Source organism: Lacerta agilis, chromosome 1, assembly GCF_009819535.1.
Source record: "Lacerta agilis isolate rLacAgi1 chromosome 1, rLacAgi1.pri, whole genome shotgun sequence".
NCBI classification, from domain to species: domain Eukaryota; kingdom Metazoa; phylum Chordata; class Lepidosauria; order Squamata; family Lacertidae; genus Lacerta; species Lacerta agilis.
The window spans coordinates 46,542,185-46,569,959 of NC_046312.1; the positions used below are offsets into that span (position 1 = coordinate 46,542,185).

Below are 27,775 nucleotides of genomic sequence, written 5' to 3' on the forward strand. Positions count from 1 at the left end.
GCGAATACGGTGGCAAAGAATATCAAGTAGACTCTCGGAAGAAAAAGCAAATTCCCCGCGATTTTTTTTTTCCCGTATAAGCTAAACAAGCTATAGCTTAGGGCCCCACTCTCTTGCCCCCCCCCCAAATATACTTTTTAAAAATTGTATTTCACTATAATATTCTACATCTTAATTGTATTTCAGTTCAGCAATTACTTTTTATAAAATACATATTTTGTTATGTGCAAATGGCTTTAAGATACCTATTAGGTCCATAAATTACCATATAGCATATTAAAAAATAAAAAAAATGCTTCCAGTAGCACCTTAGAGACCAACTGAGTTTGTTCTTGGTATGAGCTTTCCTGTGCATGCACACTTCTTCAGATACACATCTGAAGTGTGCATGCACACCAAAGCTCATACCAAGAACAAACTCAGTTGGTCTCTAAGGTGCTACTGGAAGGAATTTTTTTATTATTATTTTGTTTTAACTATGGCAGACCAACACGGCTACCCACCTGTAACATATAGCATATATTCAACACACACAAAAAAGCCACAATTTGTTGTTGACAGAGGACAGCTGGACATATAAAGGGCCCCATTACCTTCAGTAAATTAGGGCCTCATCAAACCTAAATCCTGCCCTGAGCGGGGTAATAAAACACTGAAAGAGTAGGCTAGTGTCTCACAAAAAAAGTTAGAAGAATAATGCCTGGACACTTCCTCATGCCTCAGTTTCTGCAAAACTTGCTCTCCTTTTAAAACAAACAGGGAATCTAGGGGCTATGGTTCCTTTGGGGTGGGGTGGGGTAACTACCCCTTTCCTCCTGCACCCTGTGTGTCAGCCCCAGCTTAACTAAATCAGGAGCTCATTGGAGACGAAACATAAGTATTTTCTTGTGGGACAACTAGCGTGCAGATGTTCCTGGAAAGCTAGAGTTATGTGCAGAAATACTATATGTAAGAGTAAGACCTGCTGAATGCAGTTGGACTTACTTCCAGGTAAACATGGATTTCACTATTATTCATTGTAATCTTCTCCCGTGGACAAAACAAATAGAAGGGCTACCTTCATTGTTTAGAGTAGAATCAAACTTGCTATTTACACCAAACAGCAACCTCAGAGTTGCATTAGTACATCTATCAGTTTCTATATTAAGTGCATATAGACTTACGGAATTCATTATATTGCTCTGTTGTTTCAGGTTTTCTATTAATTGTGATTTTTTAAATGTGTGATATGATGTGATAGATGTTTTGCACTTATTATGCAATTTCTATCTTGTCTGTTTTATATACTTAACAAGTCTAGGTTGTTTCTTCACCAGAAAAAGAACATAAAATACATTCATGTTCTTGGAAATTTACATGAACAAAATAAAATAAAATATCCAATGTACAATTTAAACAAAATTCCTAGCACCCTTAACTAACTACAATTCTCAGGATTCTTTGGGGAAGATGTGCTCTAAATAAGCTTTAAATCTACACAGTGTACACAGCTAACATCTGGAGGGTGACAGCTTCCCAGACCCTGAGCTATAGCCTACACAGGGTAGGTTTGTTTAAATTATTCTGAATTATCCACTAGCAAATCATGATAATTATAGGATTGACTGGTGTTTTTCCATGTCCTGAATGGTAGGTTTCCATGAAGTGAGGAATCTAGTGCTGATTTGGAGAGTGCATTGTTCTGACTCAATATAAGGCAGTTTCATATATTCTTATCTAACTCAGAGGAACCTATGAATTACGAGTATGATATCATCTAGAGAAAACTAAGTTTGTGGAACTATACCAAGGCTGCAATGCTACACTATTTTTCTGGGAGTAAACCTGGTTGAGTAAACCAGTAGGACTTCCTTTTGAGTGACACATAGATAGATAGATAGATAGATAGATAGATGGGGTTTTTTCCTTGGGGGACGCAGGGGTATGCATACCCCTAAACATTTTGTGAATCTAAGTTTGGCCTCGTTGAGGGACAGTATTTCAATATGAGTAGGACAATGAGAGTACCCCTAAACATTTTTAAAGAAAAAAAGCACTGGATATATGATTGATAGATAGATAGCTCAGTTGGCAGAGCATAAGATTCTTAATCTCAGGGCCATGGGTTCTGGTCCAGCAGGTTAGACTAGATTACCCTTGTGATCCCTTCCAACTCCACAATTCTATGATATCCTGTTTATATGCCAACATGGCTAAGCTCTTTGGAGACGATCCAGAACGATCTCTTGTAGAACATAGGCTAATACACAGGAAAGCTCCGCTTTGTTATTAGTGATCGGTACTCCTTTAAGCCAGGAGAGCTGGGAGGGTGCTTCGAGTGCGCAAGGGAGAGTTCACAACTGGGGCAATGGCAGGGCCGGAATGCTGCGCGCTGCCGGTTCCAGGCCCTTTTGTGTGACTCAGGAGTGGCGCGCGCGTGTCAGAATGGGCGCGTGGCAGCCGGCAAGACCAAGTTGTTGCGGGGGGGGGGCGCTGCAGAATAGCGGCTTCTGCGCTTTTCACAGCAGAGTCTGTCTTAAGATGATCCACGTCAGTCGAGCCCTTTCATCGTTAGTTTCCCTAGGAGAAAAATTGTGAGGCGGTACTTTCTCTCTCTCTTGTGAACTAGGCAGTATGCTTTGATTAGACCGCGAAACTTTGAAAAGAGAAGGAGCCGGGTAGGAACTGGCTCGAGGACGTTTCAAGAGATGGCAATCGAGAGACAGGAAGTGGTCCCGGGCTCTTTATTGGAAGGCGGCCAATTTTGGTAATCGGAGAGCTGGCTGGCTCCGGCTGCCCTGTTCCCTATCTCGGGGACCTAGAGCTGGGGGGCGGGGGCGATAGAGGCGGGACTGCCAGGGCGGACCAGCGAGTGGCGACGCTTCGCACGTACGACGAGGTGCTGGGTTCATGCCCCGCGCCTGCAGTTCAAGCAGCAGATTGCAGGGCGGGAAGACTTCGACACCCTGCACGGCAATGGTGTCACTCCAGAAGGCAAAGGAAATCTCTTTAGAAACAGGAATAGCCCCTGTTCCTCAAACAAGGCGATAGATTTCCCTCCCACTGCAATCCTACGTCCTTAAACTGGAATTAAAGTATCCCATTGCTTTAATTCTTACCTTTATTTTGATGACTGATTTCAAACACTTGTACTGTATAACATCCTTCAATAGATTTCAGGACTGGGAACAACGGAAACCCCTAAAACATCCAAGCCATAGCATTGGCAATAATTAATAATGGAGCCAGCGTGGTGTAACAGTTGCAGTGTGGGTGTAGCGTTTCTTCCCTCTGTCTATGCTATATTTTTCAATCCTGAAACCTGTGTGGATTATGGTTTTGTGAGGGTCAGTGGTTAAGAGTGTTGGACTCGGGCCTGGTTAGAAACCTCAGCCATGAAGCTCACTGGGTGATCTTAGGCCAGCCACAGTCTCTCAGCTTAGCCTACCTCACAGGGGTGTTGTGAGGGTAAAATGGTGGTGGTGGAGAACCCTGTACAATACCTTGAGCTCCTGGAGGAAAAGGTGGTATATAAATGGTGTGTGTGTGTGTGTGTGTGTGTGTGTGTCCGAACGCACCTCTTCACTTGGAGATTGAGAGGTGATGCAATTCAGTGCGAACCGTCCAGGCTTCACAAATGGTCCTTGAAATGTCTTGCTTGACCCTTTGGACGGGCGTGGGGGGGGGAGTACAAATATATTTTTAAAAGAAACGTAGATGAGCATGGCGTGCATGGAATAACTCTGAAAGGGCAAGCGACCCGCAGCAGGAGAAGAGAGGGGTGTGTGCGGGAGGGGTGCGTGGGGAGAGGGGGACGTACGTCCCAAAGGAGAAGGCCAGCCAAGGCAGGTTGATCACGATTCTGCCCCGGGGTCTCGGCATCCCATGGGACGCTCGGAGGCACACCTCCGCGGAGCTGCGCGGCGATTGGCGGGATGGCGAGAGCAGCCCGGGGAGGCAGCCAGGGGGCGGGCGAAGAAGCATCGGGGCGGGGAAAGGGCCGGGCGTGTGCGCCGCTGCGTCGTCTGCTCAGCTAGCGGAGCCGGCTGCTTATAAGAAGCGAGCGATCCGGTTCCTCTTCCTCGGTGCTTTGCACATCATCACCTCCGTCATGTCCCTTCGCAGCAGCTTCGCGCGGCTCCTCAAGCAGCAGGCAGGCTCCACAATAAACGTCCAGAAGAGACCGGCGCACTCGGTGGCCCTCATCGGAGCCCCTTTCTCCAGGGGGCAGGTGAGTGAGCACCGCGGGGGAGACGAGACGAGACGAGACGAGGCGGTGTTTGGGGTGTTGGAGACAAAGGGATGGGGGGTTGGCTTCTCTCAAGGTAAAAGGCTGTAACCCTACTGCAGCTGGTAGGAGGAATAGAGCTGGGGGGGAGGGGAGGGGAGACAGAAAATGAAAGGTGCATTGTTAGAGTGCTGGACTAAGACTTGGGAGGCAGCGGGTCTGTTTCCCCCACCCCACCCCGAGAAGCTCCCTGGCCCTGGGTGGTCTTGGGCCAGACACTGCCTCTCAGACTCACCAGGGTTATTGTGGGATAAAATGGGGAGAAAAAGAACAATGGAAGAGCTCTTTGGGGAAAAGATAAATGTTGTTGTTGTTCAGTCGTTCAGTCGTGTCCGACTCTTCGTGACCCCATGGTAAATAAATAGTAAATAAATAAAAGAAAGCCATGTTAAGCCGCTGTTCTAAAAGGACAGCATCCTCCCTCCCGCCTGGGGGTGATCCATGAGGCCCAAGCTCTCCTTGGGGAGAGTACTGCTTCGCCATAATGCTGGAGGAGTACCGCACGTGCTTCCCCCTGTGTTCATTGGGGCAGGGATGGAATCCTTAAGATCCCCAGAGTGATATTTTTTTGGCTGTGGGTGGGGGTGGGGGGTGTTTTAAGATGCATAGATCTCTGAAGGGAAGGACGGTCGGAGCAATGTTAGCTGCGGGCGGGGGAGTGTTCCTGCGCGCACCGGGCAACCGGCTTCTCGAGCGTGGAAATTTCCACGCGCTTCCCTTTCAGCGCTGTGACTCAACGGCGTCCTCTTTTCCGCTTTCGCGGCGGCGCGCATAGCATCACCGCTCCTCTCCTGCTTTGTCTTCCTCCAGAAAAGAAGAGGAGTGGATCACGGTCCCGCAGCCATAAGAAATGCAGGGCTGGTGGGGAAGCTGACTGGCATGGGTAAGTATGAAGCTTTGTTTTGAAAGAAACCGCCTCTCCTATAGGAACATAGCAGGCTGCCTTAGACCCAGTCAGACCATTGATAGCTCCAGCTCAGTATTTGTCCACATAGTGACTCTCCAGGGTTTCAGGCAAGTCACACTTGGAGATGCTGGGGATTGAACCTTCAGTGTGTACCACAAAGCTACATCCCCAACAATTGTTTTTCATAGAGAAAGTGAGCCCCCCCCCCCATGATTAATTGCAAGAGTTAGCTGTTTGGAGAGATTTGGCACTCTTTGCAGAAATACAAACTTTATTTCTTTGAGAGGAAAGCCCTCTCAATTTGGAGCCTGATATACATATGAAAGGTAAAGGTAAAGGGACCCCTGACCATTAGGTCCAGTTGCTGACAACACTGGGGTTGCAGGCTTAATTGACTTATTGGACGAGGAAGCCGGCGTACAGCTTCTGGGTCATGTGGCAAACCAGAGCAGTGCAGGGAAATGCCGTTTACCTTCCCGCCAGAGTGGTACCTATTTATCTACTTGCACTTTGATGTGCTTTCGAACTGCTAGGTAGGCAGGAGCAGGGACCGAACAATGGGAGCTCACCCTGTCACAGCGCCAACCTTCTGATCGGCAAGTCCTAGGCTCTGTGGTTTAGACCACAGCATCACCCGCATCCCTATATGAAAGGTACCTTTACCTTTATACCTTTGAAAGAGGTGGCATGTGTCCTCTGGTGGGCTTCTCAATAAGGAGGCAAAGGAACTCGGAGGCTCCTAGAGTGATCTTTCGTTTCCTCCTCAGGAATTTTCTTCTTTGACTATGCAGAGAATGAAATGCTTGTGTAGCCAGAGGCAATGCCCTTATTTCACCTTAGATAAATTGTTTCTTTTGGCATTTGGGGTTCAAATAAAAGCAGAAGCTGTCCCAAGGCACAGCTGGCTTAAGCCATTTTGATGGGAGGCAAACAATAAAAGTTGCACCCCCTCCCATCAAGATACATACCGGTAATACCCTATTTTGGCAATTGAGGGGGGGGGAAATCCTACAAGTGCCTCTTCCTGGTAGTAAAAATATAATAACATAATAAATTAAATGATTTAACAAATTGCTGTCTTGTCATGATCCCCCCCCCCCCAAAAAAAAGCTGTCTGGCACAGCTACCTCATTCAACTCAGTGGTATGACTAGCCAAGGAATCAATATTTAATATTACTTTTATATTAAATTTGTGGTGTTGGAGAATCAACAATTTCCCCATGTTTGTTTCATCAGAAGTAATCTAACAGGGTGACTGAAGCAGTTTATTTACCAAAATCAGGCCTAAAAGCTCATAGTTTTGTGCATCCAGTAACTTGAATTCACTGGGTTGAGTTGGACTTCTTTCAATGCTAAGTCTTAGCATATTCCTTTTGTGGTTTTGGTGAATGAATGAATGAGAGAGGTATGTGCTAATGTCCCTTCTGAGTCTGCTACTGGCAGTGCCTGATTTCCAGAAAGTTATGTAATTGGCAGCATAGCTGTCATTTTAGCCAAACCCTTTTAAATCAGTGTGGTTATTTTTCTGTGACTCAGCATTAGTCACTATCTTACAGGTACCCTACCTGCAATTCACACAAAACTTGGATTTGTGCTATTATATCAGGAATGAAAAAAGTTGAATGATCGATCAGGCATCTCGATTTCCTGAAACATTGAACATCTTGAAACATTTGCCATCTGAACTGATCTTAATGTTAATTGTATGATCTGGATATGTTTGTTACAGCCATTTGACACATCCTCAAAAACAGTGTACAGTTTTTTCATATTGTGAGTTAAAAAAAATACAGTGTGAATTGTGAGAATACTTCAAATGATTGTCAAAGCATATACAGTGGTACCTTGGTTTAAGAACAGCTTAGTTTATGAACAACTTGGATTAAGAATGCTGCAAACCCAGAAGTAGGTGTTTTGGTTTGTGAACTTTGCCTTGGAAGCAGAACATGTTTCGCTTCCTGTTGAGTGTGTTCCATTTGTAAATTGAGTTCCCCGCTGCTATGGGAAAGAACACTTTGGTTTAAGAACGGACTTATGGAACGAATTAAGTTTGTAAACCAAGGTACCACTGTATAGATTAGGCCCTAACTATGCAGATCCATCAGATGTTCAAAAGCTGCTACAAAACTCCATGGGTGGTATTCAACTAAACAATTTCACTGTGCAGCTAAAAGCTGTTGCACTAGAGTCACTTCCCTGCCCTCTTCTCTCCCCACATACACCCTAAATCTGCTGCAGAGGGTTGGAGGATTCCCCAGAGCAGATTTAGCAGGGGGGCGGGGAGCATACAAGGAAAGGAGAGGGCATTGAAGTAACATTGCACAGCTAAAATCCATTGTGGTACAGTACCCTTTTAGTTGTGTACCAGCCCATTTATTTGGATAGCATTTAAAATCTAGCATGTGAAGAAAATGTGCTCATGGTACTTCAAACCAGTGGAAAATACCTGGTATAAAGTGAGGGACAGCAAACTTCCCCCAAAGGTGCCAAACCCCCCAAAACAGCATGTGAAAACTGACTAAAAATTGGCTGTTAAACATCTTGTAACTATTTGAGTAAAAGAAAGCGAGAGAGGCTAATTTAGTAGATGCTTATACAGTAGCATCTACAGGTGGAAGGGGGAATAAATGTGTTGTTCCTTAATTAAGAAACTGACACATTGCAATTGATTAGTACTGTTTCATTGGCATTGCTTTCAAATGCAGAAATGTGCCAGCCCTCTACACGACCAGTGAAATTGATTGTTGAATTGCCCCATCCATATGCTACTGCTTCTTAAATGTTTATAGCGATATCCACCAGTAGTTTACAATGTTTGCTTTAAAGCACCCTTGAAACAATCTCCTCTACACTGAATGAATGTACAGAGGTGAGTCACATATGATGGGGGCAGCTCACTGTCACTTTGGGGTTTAAATTATGATTTAATCTTCAAACTAGGACAGAAATCTGGCCATCATTCAATATTTTGCCTTCTTAGTATTGCACAAGGATCCGTATTTCACATTATATTGCCCGTTCCACGTATCCTTTCTTCCATTTCCTACTTCCACATGTGCCCATATGGTATAAAGCAGGAGTGGAGTATCCTCAGTCTGGAGCCAAATTTAATTTGCCCTCGGAGTCCTTTCCAGCTGTAATATGGTGAGGGAAAAGGGTTTTGATGTTGTACGAATGGTGCAACTACAGCTCCTTTCCAAGCAAGAAGATCAAAGCACAAGGGGAAATGTTTAGACCAACTCATGTTCCTTGCAAATACAGTTCTACCTTGGTTTTCGAAGAGCTTAGTTCTCAAATGTTTTGGCTCCCGAACGCCACATACCCAGAAGTGACTGTTCCAGTTTGAGAACTATTTTTGGAAGCCGAACATCTGACGGGGCTTCTGTGACTTCTGATTGGCTGCAGGTTTTCTAATGTTTTGGAAGTCGAACGGACTTCCAGAATTGATTCTGTTCAGCTTCCAAGGCATGGCTGTCTGCAAAAAATAGTCTATGCATTTGGCAACTGCCTGCCACTGCTTTAGATAGCTATATTAGGACTGGCATTTCAGCTGTACATTGGCCCTATTTGCATTCTACTGTTGGTATTTGGGGTGGATTTGGAACATCCAAAAGTGCATTGGAAAACACATCTAATTGCTTCAAAATTTACCAAATTCTGCTCTTTGTCATGTGTATTCTTCCACTCCTTTCAGAAGAGATGGATGCTGTTTATCTGTTCCCTGCTCTTTGAAAATAAAAAATGAACAAAAATAAGCTTTGTTATAAAGCAGCTGAAAAGTGAAGGGCAGTGGCTTCAAGTGCGTTTGGTAACTAAAAAATAAAAATTCCTGTAGCACCTTTGGATACGTTGCCTTTGCTGTAGATTGGTGCAGCTTTCTTCCTTCTGGTATAGAAGTACAGACAAGATTTAACAGCAGTAGTTTCATAACTGAAAGCTCTCAGTAGTTTAGAGAAGTAGAACTTGAAAAAGTGGCTATGACTTGTGAAGTAAGGTAAACGTGATGTCATCAACTGATGAAAGTATGCTTCTCTTGAGCAATCCTTGCAACCCAGACAAGTGCAGATTTAACCCCCGCTTCTTGTTAGGAAACAAGATTAATTCTGTCACATGATTCACTGACTAATCTTTTCAGCATGGTTATATTAGAGCAAACCTTGTAGTTACAAATTCCAGAGCCACAAGGTATTGTTACGTATCTCACAAATGAAAATTAGATCCATTCAAAAGAATGGAAGAGCAATTGTGACTCACTCCCAACTTATGATGAAGTGGCAAAGCAAGATGAATAGTGTATGTACACAAAAACGTAGAAGAAGAGACAATTGCTTTCTATAGTGTCATCTCAACTTCCTGTTCCTATTGAGCCTCCATCACATTGTTGTTATGTTTGCCAATGAATCAACTTATCAGTGCCACACTGGAGTTTTCTTTTGTAACATTTCTGTTGACATACATAAACGTTGGAGTCTGTTACATAATGTGCAATACACCCATTGGTGTCTCTGCATAGCTAGGAATTTTTGCCTTTGCTTAAATTGGCTTTAAAACCTAATTTACGTAGCTGTCAAGCACAGGCCATTTCAGTTTTGCTTTAACCAGACTTGATAATTTGGAAGCAAATGGAGCTATAAGGTTTACATACAATTGAGATCACCTACACACCAGGCGCGCAGAGCTGGGCCCAATATTGGGGTGAGTGGGCATTGCGCATGCATGACGTCACATGTGCAGCGCTCCCCCCCGGCCAGGACACACAGGTGCCCCATTGAGGATTGCCAGAGCGCCTTCCTGGAAGGTGCTCTGGCATTTGCGACAGGGAGTGTGAAGATTGCCCTCCACGCCTCCTGCACTCGCCGGAGGTGGGGGGGGGGGAATGGCAGCCCCCTAGAAATATTGAGGGGGCAGAAGGGGCTGGAGCCCCTGCTATACACCCTGCAGTATTGATTAAATCAAATATTAAAGCAAGTGCCAATTCCCCCCTTTTTGAACAATTGGCATATTGACACATCAGTATAATTTCTGCTCAGGAGAGAGCTCAGATTTCATAGGATAGATAAATGCTGATCATGGGAACATGGGCATTTCCCTGGTTTTCCATTTATTTGGTCTTGTTTAGGGGAGAGCTGCAAACAAAAGGCAGAAGGGAGGGAAAAAAACCATTAAAGGGATCAAGTAAGTGAAACTAGCTGAATATAAATGGCTTCATAATTACACTTTCTCTTTCTCCTGGCTTCATGCCAGAAGCTCCTTGTGCAGCCAACCTATAGAAGAGGCAGTCCTGGTGTCAGGTGACTGTGTCTCAAGGCTTCAGCACAGTAATACTATCTGCACATGATGACCTAGGACACTGCAATTGCATCAGGTTGTGATGCAACTTGGCAGGTTTGAAGTTTGTAGAAAGACTGATTTTGAATGCATAGTAATGCCAAATGATGTGGGTTTTAGCTGGCTGATCCTCCTTTTGAGATAAAGGGAGCACAGTGCCAAAAATATATGGTAGGTTGGTGACCAGTCTTCATTTTGTTAATCTTTAACTGTGTTTTGTGTTTCTGTGCTGTTATTCCCTTTGCACTTACGTAATAACCACACTAAATGTACTACATGGATTACCCCATCATTTTGGGGAGGTGGGTCTTGTTAACTGAAAATACTTATTTTATGGCTAACCCGAGAACACCGGAAGCTATAGCTTTACTGAAGCTAATGAGGTGCGGATCTGGTCAGCACTCTGGATGCGAGATCATGGAGAGCTCAATGTAAAAGAACGATGTGTATATAAGGAATGTTTTAAATACTGATCCTATTTTCCAGTATAAAGTAACAAGCTAAAGCAGGAAATATAAAGTTAGTTTAGGAGGATTAAGTTAACATTTAAATTTCACTTTAATATGTCTTTAATCTGTTTTTCTACTATAGCGAAGCTTTCATAGAATCATAGAATTGTAGCGTTGGAAGGGACCACGGGGGTCATCTAGTCCAACCCCCTGCAATGCAATAATCTTTCACCCAACGTGGGGCTTGAACCCATGACCCTGAGATTAAGAGTCTCGTGCTCTCCTAACTGAGCTATCCCAGGTTTCCTATAAATGACTATACTCCCATCTGATCAAATCTTTTTAAGTTTGTAGGTGGGCAGGAGTACCAAATAGTATGGGAAACAGCCTTACTAGAAAAATTAACCAATAAGCTGAAACTGACACGGGAACAAATAGAAGAAGACACCTTCACCCCGGTATGGCTCCCCTTTATCACACACACAGCCCAACAAGAAAATGGCAAAAATCTACCAACAGCATACAAATCAGTATGGCTAAGCTGATCCAAAACAACCAGCCACCCCACTCACACATGAAAACAAAGATGACCACCACAGCCAATCACAAATGAACAACCACACCGTAGGCCAACCCCAACCTCTCTCACCACCAAAGGAACACAAGCAAACAAAAGAGAATCTGCACAAGCAACGCTGACATCAATCCCTACATATATTAAGTAAAATACAAACATCGTCATCCGATCCCACCCCCACCCATCCTCCCACCCCTGTCCACCTTCCCCCCTTTTTCTTCCCAATGTCTCAACAAATAAAACTGATTTGTAAAAATGATACATGTAAAAAATACGAGAGACACTGCACATACTTTTGTAAATCAAGAAATCTTTAATAAAAATACTTCAAAAAAAGAAGATAGAAACAGTGGTAGTATTATCACTGGCGGAGGAAGAGGGGGCGGGGAAGCGTACCGCCCCTGGCAGCACGATCCCGGTGGGGTGCCATCGTGGCTGCCCCCCCCGGACGCATGCTAGCCACGCCCCTGCCTGCTCTCCGCCCCCTGGTGCCAGAGCATGAAGCTCCACCACTGGGTATTATGTCCTTGTTTTGGAAATCATTACTTAATCTTCAAACGTGTAGGCAGCCATAGAATGGGAGCAGGGGCTTGCAAACACTTCACACCATATAGATATTAGGCCTATAAATAGCAAAGGCTTAGGGTTTCCCAAAGTCTGAGGGAAGATGACATTCATCAGGGAATGATGAAAGAGAGGAGTGGTATTGCAAGTCCTGGACTGCTGAGGTCCAATTACCTTAACCTAAGGACAGGGTGTGTGTAGGAGCTGAAGCAGAGACTGGTTCAGGGGAATGCATGGACTGACTGTATTTCCAAAGCAGCAGCCATGGGTGTGACTTATGGAATGGAGGCAAAGCTGCTGTTCAGTGGCAGGCCCTATTGTTGAAAACAGTGACACATCTGCCCACAAAGTCTGGGCACCAGCAGCAAATTACATTAGCACAAACTTGCTCTACCCCTGCTTCTGAATAAAGTGTTTGGGTGCAGTGAAAATCCAGACATCGGTCTACATGTCTACTCTTCTCTTACAAATATGAAGGTGGAATTATTATGAAAGTCCTATGGGATCCTTAAATAATGAGCGACGTGGTTGCAAAGCAGCTGTTTACCTACCTCCATTAACCAAGTTAATACTAACCACCAGTATTTCCTGTCACCGGACTGGGCAGGTGCAATTATGTGCTTTCTTCTTTTTCTGCTTTTTCCCAGGTTGCCAGGTGTATGATCTAGGAGATTTAAATTTCACCCAGGTGCCCAACGATGATCTCTACAACAACCTAGTCATAAACCCACGCTCTGTGGGATCTGCTAGCCAAGTACTGGCGGACACAGTGAATGGAGCTGTTGCCGCTGGTCATAGCTGTGTAACCATTGGAGGAGATCACAGGTGGGTCGGGAGGGATCCGTGAGGAAGATGGTCTCTTGAACGAAATAAGCCTCAAAAAGCTTTGGGTAAAGTTCACTCCTCAACTGGATTCGTTAGTTCAAATTCCTGTTGACTGATTGAAAGTGACAGGCCAGAGTCAAGTGTTAAATTATTGTCCCCCAGTTGCAAATACGAACCAGTTTCGCCTGGTATAAAATAATGGTCAATAATAAGCATGCACAGTAGGCTTTCGTTAGGCTTGGAGAGCTGCCACATCTCAGGGATTTATCCCAGAATAATGGCACTATCTTCGGTCCCCTGTGAGAGCATCTCTGGGGCTACAGGAGATTGCAGAGCTCTCCTGAGGAAGCCCATCGCTGGATGTCTCTTATTTGCAGCCTTGTGATCCTCTCAAGCAGGGTTTCCCAAAACTTGAGAGTTTTCAGCTGTTTTTGGACTATAACTCCCATTATCTCATCTAGCATGCCCAGTGGTCAGGGATGATGGGAATAGTAGTCCAAGAACAGCTGGAAACCCAAGTTTGGGAAACTCTGCTCTAGAGCTATCGCTCTACCGTACCAGTTGCTGGAGAACAATAGTGGGAGGGGTCTATTGTCTTCATTTCCTGGTTGCGAGTTTTCCCAAAGGCATCTGATCTGATCCAGCAAAGCTGTCCTTATATTCTTATGAAGTGATGGGTACTGTTTATAAAAGGATGTGATTGCACACACACACAAACACAAATACACACAGTTCATTTAGTAAATGAACTTGTTTTATTTATAGTTCTCAGAGGAGGCACAGCAAGGTATCTATCAGTGCCTGCAAGGGCAAGATATGAGGCACAGGTAAACTGCTTTATCTTTGCCAGAAAGGCAACCTCCAACAGCTGCAAAAAGAACCTGAGCAACCCTTAGGTAGAATTTATTGTGCAGATCACATTTTTTAGTGTATCAGGAACCAGGTTATACTGTACAGTTATCACACATACAGCTGCCAAATTCCTTTGCAAAACTCACAACTTTCTCAGTGTATTAACCCAAACGTAAATTAATACAAGAAACTTTTGAAGTAAACTGGACTGACAAAAATCTGATTTTTTTTATTGCAGTTTAGCGCTTGGGTCAATCAGTGGTCACTCAAGGCAGTACCCACACTTATGTGTGATCTGGGTTGATGCACACGCAGACATTAACACTCCACTCACAACCCAATCAGGAAATCTCCATGGACAGCCAGTCTCATTCCTTTTAAGAGAACTTCAAGATAAAGTAAGTGGAGATTATGCTGGGCAGCTATAAAATATATTTTATGCAATCTGTTTTGTACCATGTTTGTAAGGCAGGCATTAAAGTCAAATCTTAACTTACCCTACAATCTTGAGCAATTTAATTTTAAATCCAGACCATTACAGTGATAACCCCCAGAAGGAGACAGGTAGTTCAGTTACTATTGGTGTCTGCATAGAACATAGCTGGGAACACCAGACCCTGCCCTTTGCTGGACATGATTTTAGCATGAAAGATGTGCTACTATTTCCTCACATGCAGCTCCCCATTTAGAAAACAGCATATTGCAGTCACAATAACTCCCTTTCAACTGCTAGATACTTTTTGTTCTTCTGGACTAAGATATAGGCAATCAGGGTTCAAATCTCAGCTCAGCCATGAAACTCACTGAGTAGCTGTAGGTTAGGAGAGAAGGTGACTTGCCCACCTCATGGAGTTGTGAGATCAGAATGAAGAGAGAAACACATATGCCAACTTGTGGCTAAAGACAGGTAGTTAACGCCACTCACCTGTCAAACACAGTCACAATCAGAGTCAGGCGACCCATTTTTGCCTGTGCTGTTTGAAATTGACTTGTGCAAGCAAAGCAATGTGCTGTGAGGTCAGGTGTAGGGCAGCTGGGCCCGTATTGGCCAAAACAGCTTCAAGGGCCAAATGTGTATGTATTGACACAGCTGAGTATGGTGTTCCTTATCCATAACCACCACACCATCATGTAAACAAGCCTGGTGTAAAATATCCAGGCCAATCCTTCCAGGACTATGTTAATTCTTCTATTCCTCTGTAGGTGCCGCTGCTTCCTGGATTTTCCTGGCTAAAGCCCTGCCTTTCACGATCAGATATTGTATATATTGGCCTCAGAGATGTTGACCCTGCTGAACAGTAAGTAAAGGATATCTGAATTGGGAGAACTTTCTTCTTATTTTTTAAAAAAATACGTACTCGGCCTACTGCCATCAGTAAGAGGTATGCTGCATAACATTATAGCTTTAAACAGTTATATGTTTTCTTTAAACAGCTATATTTTGAAGAACTATGGCATCCAGTATTTTTCAACAAGAGATATTGATCGTTTGGGAATCCACAAAGTGATGGAAAGAACATTTGACCACCTTCTGGGCAGGTAACACTTTTTTGAGAATGGACATTTTGGAAAGCGGCGTTAGGCAAAAAATACTTAACCTATTCACAGGTCAGCAAATGATCAGCTTGTCATATCCTACTGATCAGTCCCCAGTTACCATGATGTGATTTATTTCACATGGGTTATACCTGTATTATAAAGTGATTCTCCTTCACAGAGGACAAAGACCAATCCACCTGAGCTTTGACATTGATGCCTTTGACCCAACTCTGGCTCCAGCAACAGGGACTCCTGTCTTGGGTGGATTAACATATCGTGAAGGCATGTACATTTCAGAGGAAATACATAACACAGGTAAGAACCAGACAAGCACATTTTACTTTCAGCTTTAAATAACATAATACAAGTAAACAGTTGCATGGCAGCTGTGTTACCAAAGTATTAAGTGTTTGATTAAAATGTCGGAGTGTAAATGAGAAAGCAGCTCAGGTTCTCTTCCTTAATTGACCCCATGCTAAGGAAATTAACGAGGATAAATTGGAATGGACAGTAGTAAGGATAAGGAGAGTTCTCAGGCGTTCAGACATCAAAATTGCACTTCCTTGTTAGTACAAGACAAAAACCAACTTTACTCAAATGTTGTTAAAATTATTACAGCTAAAAGCTATGCCTAACAAACTCCCCATATGAAACGAGGCTTGCTTACAGGAGCAATAGTTTTAGCTTCTCTATCATCACGTTGCCTTCACTGAGGCTCCCTTGTAGCCTTCCATTATCAGGACCATGGCAGCTTCCATAGCAAGGGGAGGTGGGAACCTAATATCTCTCACTTGACTCTTTATCCAGTTTAATTATAGCTGTTAGGGAGTCTTAAAACACTAAGGATCCATGTAGCAGCATCATTTAAAACATTTAACTACTTATTTGCAGTATCTCTATAACAATGTTGCATGCTACTGGCAACAACATAACCTAGAAACAGGGCCAAACTGGCTAGTAGTTATCATTGCTTTTGGCCCGCAGTTTGAAAAGGCAATTCAAGACAAGATTATGCTAAATACTGCAGTACTTTTAAAACAGCAATAATTTATTTCAGTCCATGCATGGCCAGAGCCTTGGATTCATTCATACAAAACCCATATGCCGTTGCATATAGTGCAGACCACACCTGCCCTTTGGCTGAAGTGATGCTTCAAGAAAGTTCTGTGTCTTCCATGTAACTCAGTGTTTTTAATTTCCCAGGCCTGCTTTCAGCCATGGACCTTGTAGAAGTAAATCCACTGCTTGGAGATTCACAGGAGAAAGTGAATGCAACTGTTAACCTTGCAGTAGATGTGATTGCTACATGCTTTGGGCAGACAAGAGAAGGAGCACACATCATGTTTGATAATCTCCCAACACCCAGTTCACCAGATGAGTCTGACAGTGAAGAGCAAGTACGGATGTAGGACCCTCAAGGATCAACAGATGCTTCGAATGGGCATTATATACAGATCTGCTTATCTATTCAAACGGACTGGCTAAAAACCAACTATACCACACTCTGAAGTGTTCACCAGTTTTGGAGAGACAAGTTACTTTTTCCACTGCGTGACCAAACCGCTGTATTACAAGCTAGAAGACACAGCGGCTTAGGTGAATGTTTATTACTTTTCAATTATACAAAAACTTACCATCCCTTCGCTGCCCTCTCTTTCTTTACAGATACATTTCCTCTCAGTAGCCTTGCAGCATTCTCAAACGAACATGCTGTTAAGACTTAACAACACACCAGTATTGTCCTTCAACTGTAGTTAATATAATCCATTCCTTTCCATTGTTGCTGAAGAGCTGTTCCTTGGCAATGATTGTAATACAGCCCTTAAGATAGACCGAAGGACTGAAAACAGCTGTGTGCGCGTCAAGAAGATTCAGCTGAAGAATTTGTAGTATACGACACCTCCCAGAATGGCTAACTCCAAAATGATGATAAAGGAGAGCAACAATTTGTTTGTCATAACCCTAGAAGGAAAGATAAGACATGAGATTTATTTGGGTTTACAAAATATATTGTTTGCATTTAATGTTGCCCAATGAAGTCATTCTCACTTAGATGAGACAGATGCATCGTTTCATATTTAGACAGTGAAAACTATTGTGTATTTATGCATAAGAAAGTATGGGACTTAGTCCCAGGTGAGTGCATATAGGATTGTATCCCATGTTGAAGAAATAATAAAAGGGAAGACTAGCAAGAACTTGTATCTGACTTCACCAAAACCGGCATTGTTCCTGGGATTCCTTATAAAAAGCTAACTTAAAATCACATAAATGTATTAGTATCTGACTTAATATGTAAATATTCAGGAAAGCAGCAATTAAAATAAGTTAACACCTTGAAAAGCTGGAGACAATCCAGCTAGGTGACAGTTTCAAGAAAATATTGTCACAAAAGAAAGATACAGAAACAAATTTGTAGCAAGATAAAAGCTCAATTCTGATATCACAGCAAAACGTGATTCATTACAACTGTAGTTGAGTCTATACTGCATTTTTGTTTGCTTACACCATCTGAAAGTTCTGAGATACTACCCCAAACAGCTCTTCCCTGCTGTACTGCTGGGAAAGTAGCACCACATACTGCTTTGTTATCACCTGATGGCAATTCCAAGGCAGCAGTGTATCCAATGCCCACTCAGAAACTTTCAGGCTGCTTCTGTGCAATATGTTCTCTCCTCATTCAGCATTCTGCCAAAAAAGTTTGTCCTGAAATGAGCATAAAACATCCTTTGATTTTCAGGAACATTTCCCCATAACCTTCACCCTCTCTCCCTTTCTTATAAGCATGAAGTACTTATATGCAGTTATGTAGTTAGCCAAATAATGGGTCAGAAACTTCTGAAAATATCTGGAATATGCACCATAGAAAGGAATACGCATGCTTCACACCTAATTGTGGCTGTTAACAGACGTATCTTGTAGTTCAGCAAGAGAACACAACTGAGAGTCACTATCTTTTGGAATACTGTCTTGGATCTGTTTCCCTTTGTACAGTTAGCTCAATAAAAAAAGTTTTCTGAGTGCATTCATTCCCTTGCTTTCTTTTGCTTTCACACTGAGAATCAATTTAGCAACTGGGATATATAAGGGCTAGGATGTACTGGGTGGTTGGGGAGATTAAGGCTATAAACTGAAGAAGTCTAGAGAAAGGCACATTTAAAGGAACCACAGTAAGGGCTGCTTGAGTGCTTTCATTTTGATTGCTCAGAAATCTCTCTATAGCACAGAGATGGAGGAATCTTTTTGGTTCAGTGGACCAGATCTTTACTTCACCCCCACGGACCACCTTTGATAGGTTGGTGCCCCTGCTCACCTGTCAATCATATGACATGATGACTTCAGGTGACCAATCTGCCCACCTGTCAAAGTGGGCAAGGCAGCATCCAGAAGGACTGGATTCTGCTCACCAGCTGAAGAGTGGGTGTTTAGATCTGATGGCTGCAAGGGTCTGCTTCACAAGCATGTTTCCTACAGGGAACACCCTGGCAAAGCAGATAATTGTTTATGTTTTCACTTCAAGGCAGCATTCTTTTTGGGGAAATGCTACACAGGTTTTAGAAAATGCTGTTTGATCAACACTCAGGATCCATGCAAAGATGAGAAGGCAGTGTGTAGGAACTGGGGAACATTTTGGGACTGGCCAAATCCGTATAGACTTGATGGGCTGCATTTGAACCACAGTGGAATCAGACTGCTGGCACTTAGTACATTAAAAAAAAAATTCTATCCAAATCTCAAAATAACTGATTATTTTAAGTAGCATCTTACTTTCTTGACATCGCACGCAGTATCTTTCGACTTTTGCTTAAATTTTCACTCGTGTTCACCAGCTAAAAAGGAAAAAAAAATATTACTATTAGGTTGCAACTTGAATTTGTGCTCATGGATACCTGCACCTGAAGGTCAGCATCACAAATTAAGTACACAGAATGAGGCTCAAGCACATGCAAATTGAAGCATGTTTGCTTAAATGCTTATTCTTAAGGTGTAGTCAATAAGTGTGGCATCATAAGAATAGACTTACGATGCAAAGGCATGGTTAACCCTTGTTATAAATATCTGTACTGCTACCATGTTTGCACAGGCTAGTATGTCTCAAGAAGTCATTTTTAACCATGGCTATGTGTACTCTGTACTAAGAATGGTAAAATGCTGTGCCCAGGCAATTCAGATGGAATATCCCCAATGGGGCTTAAAGGTAAAGGTAAAGGACCCCTGACAGTTAAGTCCAGTTGCAGACGACTCTGGTGTTGAGGCGCTCATCTCGCTTTACAGGCCGAGGGAGCCGGCGTTTGTCCGTAGACAGTTTTTCTTAAGCACATGCAAATAGGTATGATGCAAGAGACATCTTACATCTTCAACCCATAACAGTTATGCTAACTGGGCAAATTTGCGTAATTCTTATTTTGTATAATTTGCCAATGTTTTTCCTCTCACGGGGGAGGGACAATGAGCTCTGAAGACCCCAAAGCCCCACCAGCAACCACTTGAAATTATTTACCAAATCTGCAGGCTTCTCAGATTTCAGCAGGCCTCAGCCACGCAATTTCAAACATCTATTCACAACCATAAGAGCTAAAACTTGTTTTTAGAAAAATGTAACCAGAGATTCAGTGTCACAAATATTTCTTGGGTTCCTGCAGAATCTCAGCATGTACATGCAACCCTGTTCTTCAGCCAGCATAGAAACAAAATTACGGAGTTTGTACTTGTTTTAGATATACTGGCCTACATCCGATACAACAGAAGGTTGTTTGCAGAAGCAGTCTTTTCCCTTCCCCTGCATCTCCTGCAAAGTCTCTCTGAAGGATCAGAGGCTCTCCTGAAACACTGGGGTTGTACTGCTGAAAGTGGACTGCTGAGCTGGGAAATCACCCAAAATAGGGAAGAGAGAAACCTTGCATGAAGGGAGCAAGGAGGCTTGAGGGAAATCAAGATGCATGGGCAGATCTAAAAAGGAAACCTGAGGTTTATCTTATTTTGGGGTGGATGTGAAGTTACGTGCTCATAACAAAAGTTTTCCCCAATATGTGTTTTAAGAAAGAATTCCCTAGCTCTTGCTTTTGAATTGGCATGTGTTTATTTTGAACATGTGAAACAACGAAGAAAGCTTTCCACTCACTCTGCCCTTGGTGCGGTCCAACTGCTCCCGCTGCTCCCCAAGTACTTCAATGATCTCTGTACCAACTTGATCTGTCTCTGCAGCAATCTGGTGCGAACGCTCTATGCTCTGAGTGGCTCGGTTCAAGCTTTCTGTTCCTTGAAGCAGCAGCACCCTCTGAGACTGGAGCTGGGTCTTAACAGAGACAATGAAAACACATTTTTAAAAGGTAGAGAAGATATTTTACCTTCTGATAAAGGTCTGTAAGAGATGACAGAGCCGAAATGGGTGACTAGCAATCTCTGCTTTATAAGAACATTTGACCATTTCCTTGCTTGTATAAGCTTTTGCCATCGTCAACCACATGTGCATTATGCCTGAGGGGAAAATAAATAAATGGACAAAGAGACGTATTTCCCAGATTAAAAAAAAACAAAAAACAGTGGCTCTTCCTGTCTCAATCATTTTTCTTTGATGAAAATGCAGGCAACTCATGAACAAATAAAACATAATGTTACTTTTATCACAATTACACCAAACCAAGCCCTACTATTGTGGCAGTTTCATCACCTAATGTAGAAGTAAGGAGAACATATCCCTTCCATACCTGAGCATCTCTCCCTGTTCCTTCACCTCAACAACTCAGGCCCTGGTTAGAGAGCTGGATGACCAGGGTTCAAATACTCACTTGGCCATGAAACACACTGGATAATCTTGGGCCAGTCACTATCTCTCAGCCTAAACTACCTCACAGGATTGTTGTGAGGATAAAATACAGGGGCAAAGAGCCGTGTGTGCTACTTTGAACTTCTCGGGGGGGATGGGATGGGATATAATGTAGTAAATAAATACAATAATCTGCCCTTCCTGCTTATAATTGTGCATTTAACAAAAAGAGTGACTATGGAAATCTATACGTATACATAACAGTAAAAGCAGACCCCCAAGTTGGCAGGAGGCAGGGATTGGAACATGTAAGAGGAGATCTCTACCATGGAGAAACCCCCTACTCCTGAAGGAAAATATGGGGGGCAGAGGAGATAATCCTATGATCTCTTGGCAAACCACCTCTCATTTGTATTCACACTGCTCTGCCATCAAAAAATGAATTGTTTTAACTGATTTTAATATTGCATTTTATATAGTTGTAATCCACCCTGCGCAGACAATTGCTGAGAGACAGGGATCTGATTTCAGTAGAGATGCTCTGGGAATGAAGGGACAGCTATTAGTGGAAGGGGTGTGGGCACTGTGGGGGGGCTCTTTAAGAAAGAGAAATGAGAGCAAAGGAATTCCTACCTCTGTTCCTTCCTTCCAGCTCTCTCAATGGTCCACATGTAATATTATTCAAGAATAAAATTAAATAAGCAGCAGATGGGCTGAACCATTCTTTCACACATAAACTAGTCCTAACCAATAAAAGATATACCATAAGAACAAGGAGAACAGAGAACTTTGAGAACTTTCCCCCAGGTAAGCTTTAAGAACCCCAGATCCTCAGTGTTGCCTCTGGCATCGCAAAAGAGGTTGATAGATAAAAGCTTTATTGGCATAGCCAACAGCCATAGCAACAACAGACACGCAATATACAAATAAAAACAACAATGGCTAAAAAGAACAAACGTATCTATGATATCAATCAGATATTGGCCCTTAATCTCATTACACCCTCGACGAATCTGGCAACTTTTGTTGTTATCAGTTCATTTTGATCTGATAAAAGAAAGAACAGCGTGGCCGCAGGTGGGTGGCCTGGGATAGTAAGTAAGAGTGGTGTAATAAATTCGGATCTCAAATCCTTATGGAAGGAGCATGACAAGAGGACATGAGCCACTGTTTCCAAGTTGCCATTTCCACAGGGGCAGAGTCGCTTTTCGATTGGGATCTTTTGAAATCTGCCCTCAAGTACGGCAGAGGGCAACACGTCCAATCTAGCTAGAGTGAAGGCACATCTAAATTTTGAGATGGTTAATTTGTACAAGTAAGGTGCCAAAGAGTCAAAGTGGGAAGAGGGAAAGAAGGCATACCAGGGGCAGCGTTTCTTTATAATGGCCAGATTGTTCTGTTGCTCTAAGTCCTTTAGGCAATGTCCAATTAGCCTTTTTGCTTTAATAGGGCCCATCATGAGTAGCTGATGTGGATGGAGACCGCAGAAGAGGAGTTTTTGGTGCACCAGTTTAGACCACGTGCTTTTGTGAGGATCTTGCATCACTAGAGGCAATAGGCCAGCAGGGTTTAAGTTTATACGGAGCCAATAATTAAAAGTTCTTTGCCAAGCTCGAGTTTCAACGGAGGGAAGACTTGCCTCCAGTCGTAGTGCAGCATTTGGGACACACAGTGGTACTGAGAAAATCTGTCTTAGAAATTTGGATTGGACAGTTTCAAGGATGCTACAATAATTGCCCGTCCAGATTTGGGCCCCGCAGAGTATCTGTGCAAGCGGCTTGGCTTGAAAAACTTCTAGGGCTGCTGGGATGAATTTGCGGCCCTTCGTGACGCAAAAGAGGTTGTCAAATGAAGTATGTTCCTTTCCTGACAGACATTAAAGAAAGAGGATCAATCCTCTTTCAGCTTTAACTGTTAAATCTGACCTGAGCAACACAGAAGTCTAAAATAACATATGGCACAACTCCAATCAGGTCACAATCACAAGCCTCCTACATAAGCAAGGGATATTTATGGCCAAGTTGATATGTGATATCTTAAATATATTTAATCCGTATACCCCTTTTTTATTTAATCTGTGAATATTTTATTGCAGATACCAAAGATGGATGTGCTCCACTAGAACTGGACAACGAAGCACAACACAAATTGCATTCTTTGCTATACCAGAGGTGCATGCAATATGGCAAATCTTATCTTTCTTTAAAACTAAAATTAAATCCATATGTTAAATCAGGAGCCATATGTATAAGTATAAATCACACATGCACCATTTTAAGTATCCCCTTCCTTACAAATATGATAAGTGCTGAATTTGTTTGTTTGCTTATGCATTTTTTAAAGTGTCTTTAAGTGGGTGCTGGTGGAAACCTGCCTTGCTCTTTTTAGCTGCCTCTTTCTGTTATTAATTGTACTTATTTTGCTGAATTTGAATTAGTATTTAATTGTTGTTTATGCATTAATTGAATATCATTTTATGTTGCATCCAGTTGTGGTACCAGTATTGATGAGCAAGCTACAAATGTTTTCAATAGTATTTGTGTTCTGTCCCATATTTATGTGAAACTAAAAATCATAAGAGGTCAAAACTGTAACTCTACCAAATCAGTGCAGCTGACAACAACTAGACTGTTCAGTTTTAACAGCTTAATGCTTTTTCTTTACAATAATAACCACAGAAAACTTGTTGACAGTACTTGAGTGAAATCAATATGCCTCAAATATGCACCTTCAACAATACTGATATGCATACAGAGATTTTGGAAGCCATAGTTCAGAGGTGCTTTTGAATATAGAATATTCTATATTCTCTCTAATCCAGAATTTGTTGAGAAAGAAAAATAACATTTTAAATATACAATTTCCTTCTAACAAGAAGCAGTGGTTTATTTTCTTCCACTTAAGAAAAACTGTGCCTTCCTATGAGGACTCTTAAAAAACATTTTTATTTATGTTTGTCAATATAAAAAATGTATTTAAATCAGAAGAAGAAAATAGTTAGCTCTACTAATTTTGCACTACTGAAATTACACTTTCTGAAGAACTTATGTATTTTTCCATATACTTGTATTCTTGCAATAACAACTCCTATATACATATTGGAAAGAATTTAAATCAGCAAGAACCATAAGATCTTTGTCACCAATACAAATAAACAAATCAATATAGTTAATTTATACCTAGTACTCACACTCTGCTCATTTTCTGTGGAGTAGATACCAAACTTTGGATCTCCATGTCCTCCTGGAACCACTCCCAAATCTGTACTTTTCATCTTCCTCTGAAACATGGCAAGTTCTCTTCTGTAAGTCCGAATTTTGGCCATCATTTGATTGTGGAAGGACATTGGAGCATATTTCAGTTCTTCTTCCATTTCCCGTAGCTTTAGTAAGTTTTAAAAAGCAGATACCAAAATCTTTGTTAAAAATGTCCTTGAAGTAAGTCAGCAAAGTCTGAGGATAGCTAATAAGCCAGGACCCTGTGTTATATTTTGTAAAAACATTATCCCCACCCAAATTTCTTAATAGGATATATAATTCTCTGTTTTTAAATCATGGTGTACAGAATATTCAGCAAGCTTCTTTATTTCTGCCCTCCTAAAAAACTGAAAACTCCAAAGACAAAAACAGAACTAAAAGTAAATAGAAGAAATTTGAAAAATATTATTGAAAAAACATAAAAGCAATAATCAGAAAATGGATGGCACACAAAAAGTTCTAAAAATATAGCAGAATCTGAAAAGATACTAAAAATTTTCATTTCGTACAATTTTAAAAGTATTATCTAATATTTGTTTCAGCACTCACTATTATGCTTAGATGAGTCAGTTAATGATTTTTAAGCATGCAACCTTACCTCTATTTTTTTATTAATTTCATAACATTTATACAGCACTTGATTGTAAAAAATCTCAAAGCTGATTACAAAAGATAAAACAGTAAAATGTATATTAAAACATACAAAAGTTAAAATACTAAAACATTAAAATTACCTCAGCTTTTTAAGCATCTGGGTAGGCTTGTCTAAACAAGAATGCTTTCAGCTTGATCTCAATAGGCAGGGTGTTCCAATTGTAGGCACTACCACACTAAACAATAGAGTTCTTACAAATGCAGAATAAGTATTATGTGGCACCTGTAGTAGTGCCAGTTCTACTGAATGAAGAGGTGATTGAGTGGGCATATGTGGGGTAAGGAGATCTTGTAGGTAAATTTGTCCCAAGTTAAGGGTTTTATATACCAATAGTAACACCTTGAACCTGCCCCAGTAGCAAATCGGCATCCCGTGTAGATCTCTGAGCACAGGTGTTATATGCTGGCAAGGCCTCACTCCTTTCAGCAATCGCGCTGCAGCATTCTGCACTAACTACTGTGACAAGGCTTTCCAGGTCCAGGAATGGCCATAGCTGTTCTAAAAGCCCTCTTCCTCCAATTACAATTCATATCCTTACCGTTTCATTTGCTTCCTTTTGTTTTTCATCAAATTCTCGAATCAACTTCTTCTTCTCTTCTAGAAGGCATAACAGAAAGCATGGAAAAAAATTAGCACAACAATCAGCAGTGCCAAAAGGAATTCTCAGTGCAAATCCACATAAGAGTATATACATTCTTTTGTGACGGCCTTTAACTATCTTATTGTTTCAGTGAAAATTGTTTTCATAGTCAAACTGTATTAACTGATCATGTAAAATCACTTTAGAAATAACTTCCAAAAGTTATGTTATCCTCCTAGTCCTCAACCAAGCCAGGGATCCTATCAGTTTGGTGACTAGATCTCACTCTTTCAAACAAGGTAGCATGGGAGATTCAGGGGAAGCCAACAAGGTGTCCTTCAGATGGTGGATTACAATTACCAACATCCCCAACAACTGGCAATGCTGACCAAAGCTGGTGAGAGCTGTAATACAACATGATATAGAGGGCACATTTGTAATGCGTAGGCCTCGTCCACACAATATTTCTGTCTCTTTTTAAAAAGGATTACACATCCAGATCTGCAAACAAAAGAGACACATGTCTGCTATTACTTATGAATGTTTCCAGAATATCTTATATTAACTATTTTGGATTTCATTACAGTAACGAAATGCATATAATCAGGCACTCCAAAACCTTGTACAAAACTACTGTCAAACATCAGTTCATTGGGAATAAACAACTATCTGACTTTTAGATGACATCTGAAGGCAGCCCTGTTTAGGATGTTTGACATTTTATTCCGTTTTTAGTATTCTGTTGGGAGCCGCCCAGAGTGGCTGGGGAAACCCAGTCAGATGGGTGGGGTATAAATAATAAAATTACTACTATTACTGGTTTTGCTAGAGCAAAATGTGACGTTTATAAGCATCCTGATTAAAATAGCCATTTGAACTCCACTGTGAAATGTCTAGGACCGGGCCGGTAGGAGGCAACCTTCTGGGGTTGTGATCTCTCTGGGTCGTTCTGAGCACCAGGTTTCTTTTTTAAACTGCATTAAATTCCACGCTGAACTTCGCCTTCCTTCCGCATTCCAACCACGCCTAGAATCGCTTCGAAGCGAGGGCGGAGTCACCCATTATTATTTTGAGTATTATGATTATTATGGGACCTCCTCCTTTGACAGCAACCTGACACGCAGAAATCAGCGAGGAAGTTTTCCCCGGGTCACTTCCGACTCCTTGCGAAGCAAAGCGGCCGGGTTTCTGCGTCTCGGTCAGGATGCTGCTCAGAGGCGGGTTCAGCAAAAATAAACCCAACGGCAACCCCTCTTGCAGCAACCGACGCCTAGCAGGACGGCAGCCCTGCGGCATCCGGGCTGGTGGCGATGGCGGAAGGGTCCGCGCACGGCTCGTCACGTATCCCCACCTCCTGGATCGCTCGGGCCCCGCTGCTACGTACCAACGGCCGAGCTTCCGCGCAGCCTCTCGGGGGCTCCTCGCAGCTCCCCGTGCAAGCCGCGGAAGATCTCGTGCAGCCGCTCCAAGTGCTCCGAAGAGCCGGCGCCGCGCTCCGCCATGACGCGAAGAGGGAGCGGGAGCAAAGCGGCGCCTTCCCGAATCTGAGGCCACCCCGGTCACCGCGGCCTGGCCGGTGCCACCGCCACCTCCTCGCAGGCGCTTCCGGGAGGAGGAGAGGCGGACGGGGGCCTTCCCTCTCTCTCTCTCTCTCCCTGAAACGAGCCCTGCTCCGCCATCCGGGGGCCTAAAGCCGCGTCGCCGCCAGGAAGTGTCGTTTGTACAGCGCCGCCCAGGCTCTGGGGGGGAAATCATTTCCATGGAGATAGAAAGAGGCCTTTAAATAAATATATATATATATATATATTTAAATAATCTATGGCAACTTTTTATAATGCAAGCCTTTTTTGTGTCCTCCTGTTCAGAGGAGAGAGGATTAAAGCAGCAGTCTTCACACTGCTGGAAGTTAGGCTCATTTGCTTGTACCACTCCCCCAAAATAATTTTTATTTGAGTTTACAAATGTATAATTATAACAATACAAAATACATACTGCATCCATATTGAGATTTCTCTGAATCTCTAGAGTTCCCACCCTCCTCTCCATGGGTCCAACTGTCAACCTTTTCAAATGCATAATATTTCATAATCCATATTTTATATATCTCTTTATTGTCCATGATATTTGCTAAATTACAAGTGTTATTAGAATTCTGCTACTGATTTCATCTGCATACAGTGGTCTCCTAGATAACATTTGCTTGTACT

The 27,775-nt window shown here is 42.5% G+C and overlaps 2 protein-coding genes across 2 annotated transcripts; one reads left to right on the forward strand and one right to left on the reverse strand.

Moving 5' to 3' along the window:
- The first annotated feature begins 4,000 nt into the window (after positions 1 to 4,000).
- On the forward strand, positions 4,001 to 16,949 carry ARG2 (arginase 2). The gene is made up of 8 exons (XM_033147324.1): positions 4,001 to 4,210; positions 5,078 to 5,150; positions 12,741 to 12,918; positions 14,009 to 14,168; positions 14,974 to 15,068; positions 15,205 to 15,309; positions 15,488 to 15,624; positions 16,513 to 16,949. The coding sequence occupies exons 1-8, from the start codon at positions 4,091 to 4,093 to the stop codon at positions 16,716 to 16,718; spliced, it is 1,074 nt and encodes a 357-aa protein (XP_033003215.1). The 5' UTR covers positions 4,001 to 4,090; the 3' UTR covers positions 16,719 to 16,949.
- On the reverse strand, positions 16,898 to 27,192 carry VTI1B (vesicle transport through interaction with t-SNAREs 1B). The gene is made up of 6 exons (XM_033147337.1): positions 26,953 to 27,192; positions 25,527 to 25,585; positions 24,267 to 24,458; positions 20,432 to 20,605; positions 19,078 to 19,139; positions 16,898 to 17,271 (listed from the first exon to the last, which is right to left on the reverse strand). Exons 1-6 carry the CDS (start codon positions 27,068 to 27,070, stop codon positions 17,181 to 17,183), a joined length of 696 nt encoding a protein of 231 aa, XP_033003228.1. The 5' UTR covers positions 27,071 to 27,192; the 3' UTR covers positions 16,898 to 17,180.
- Between the last annotated feature and the right edge of the window lie 583 nt (positions 27,193 to 27,775).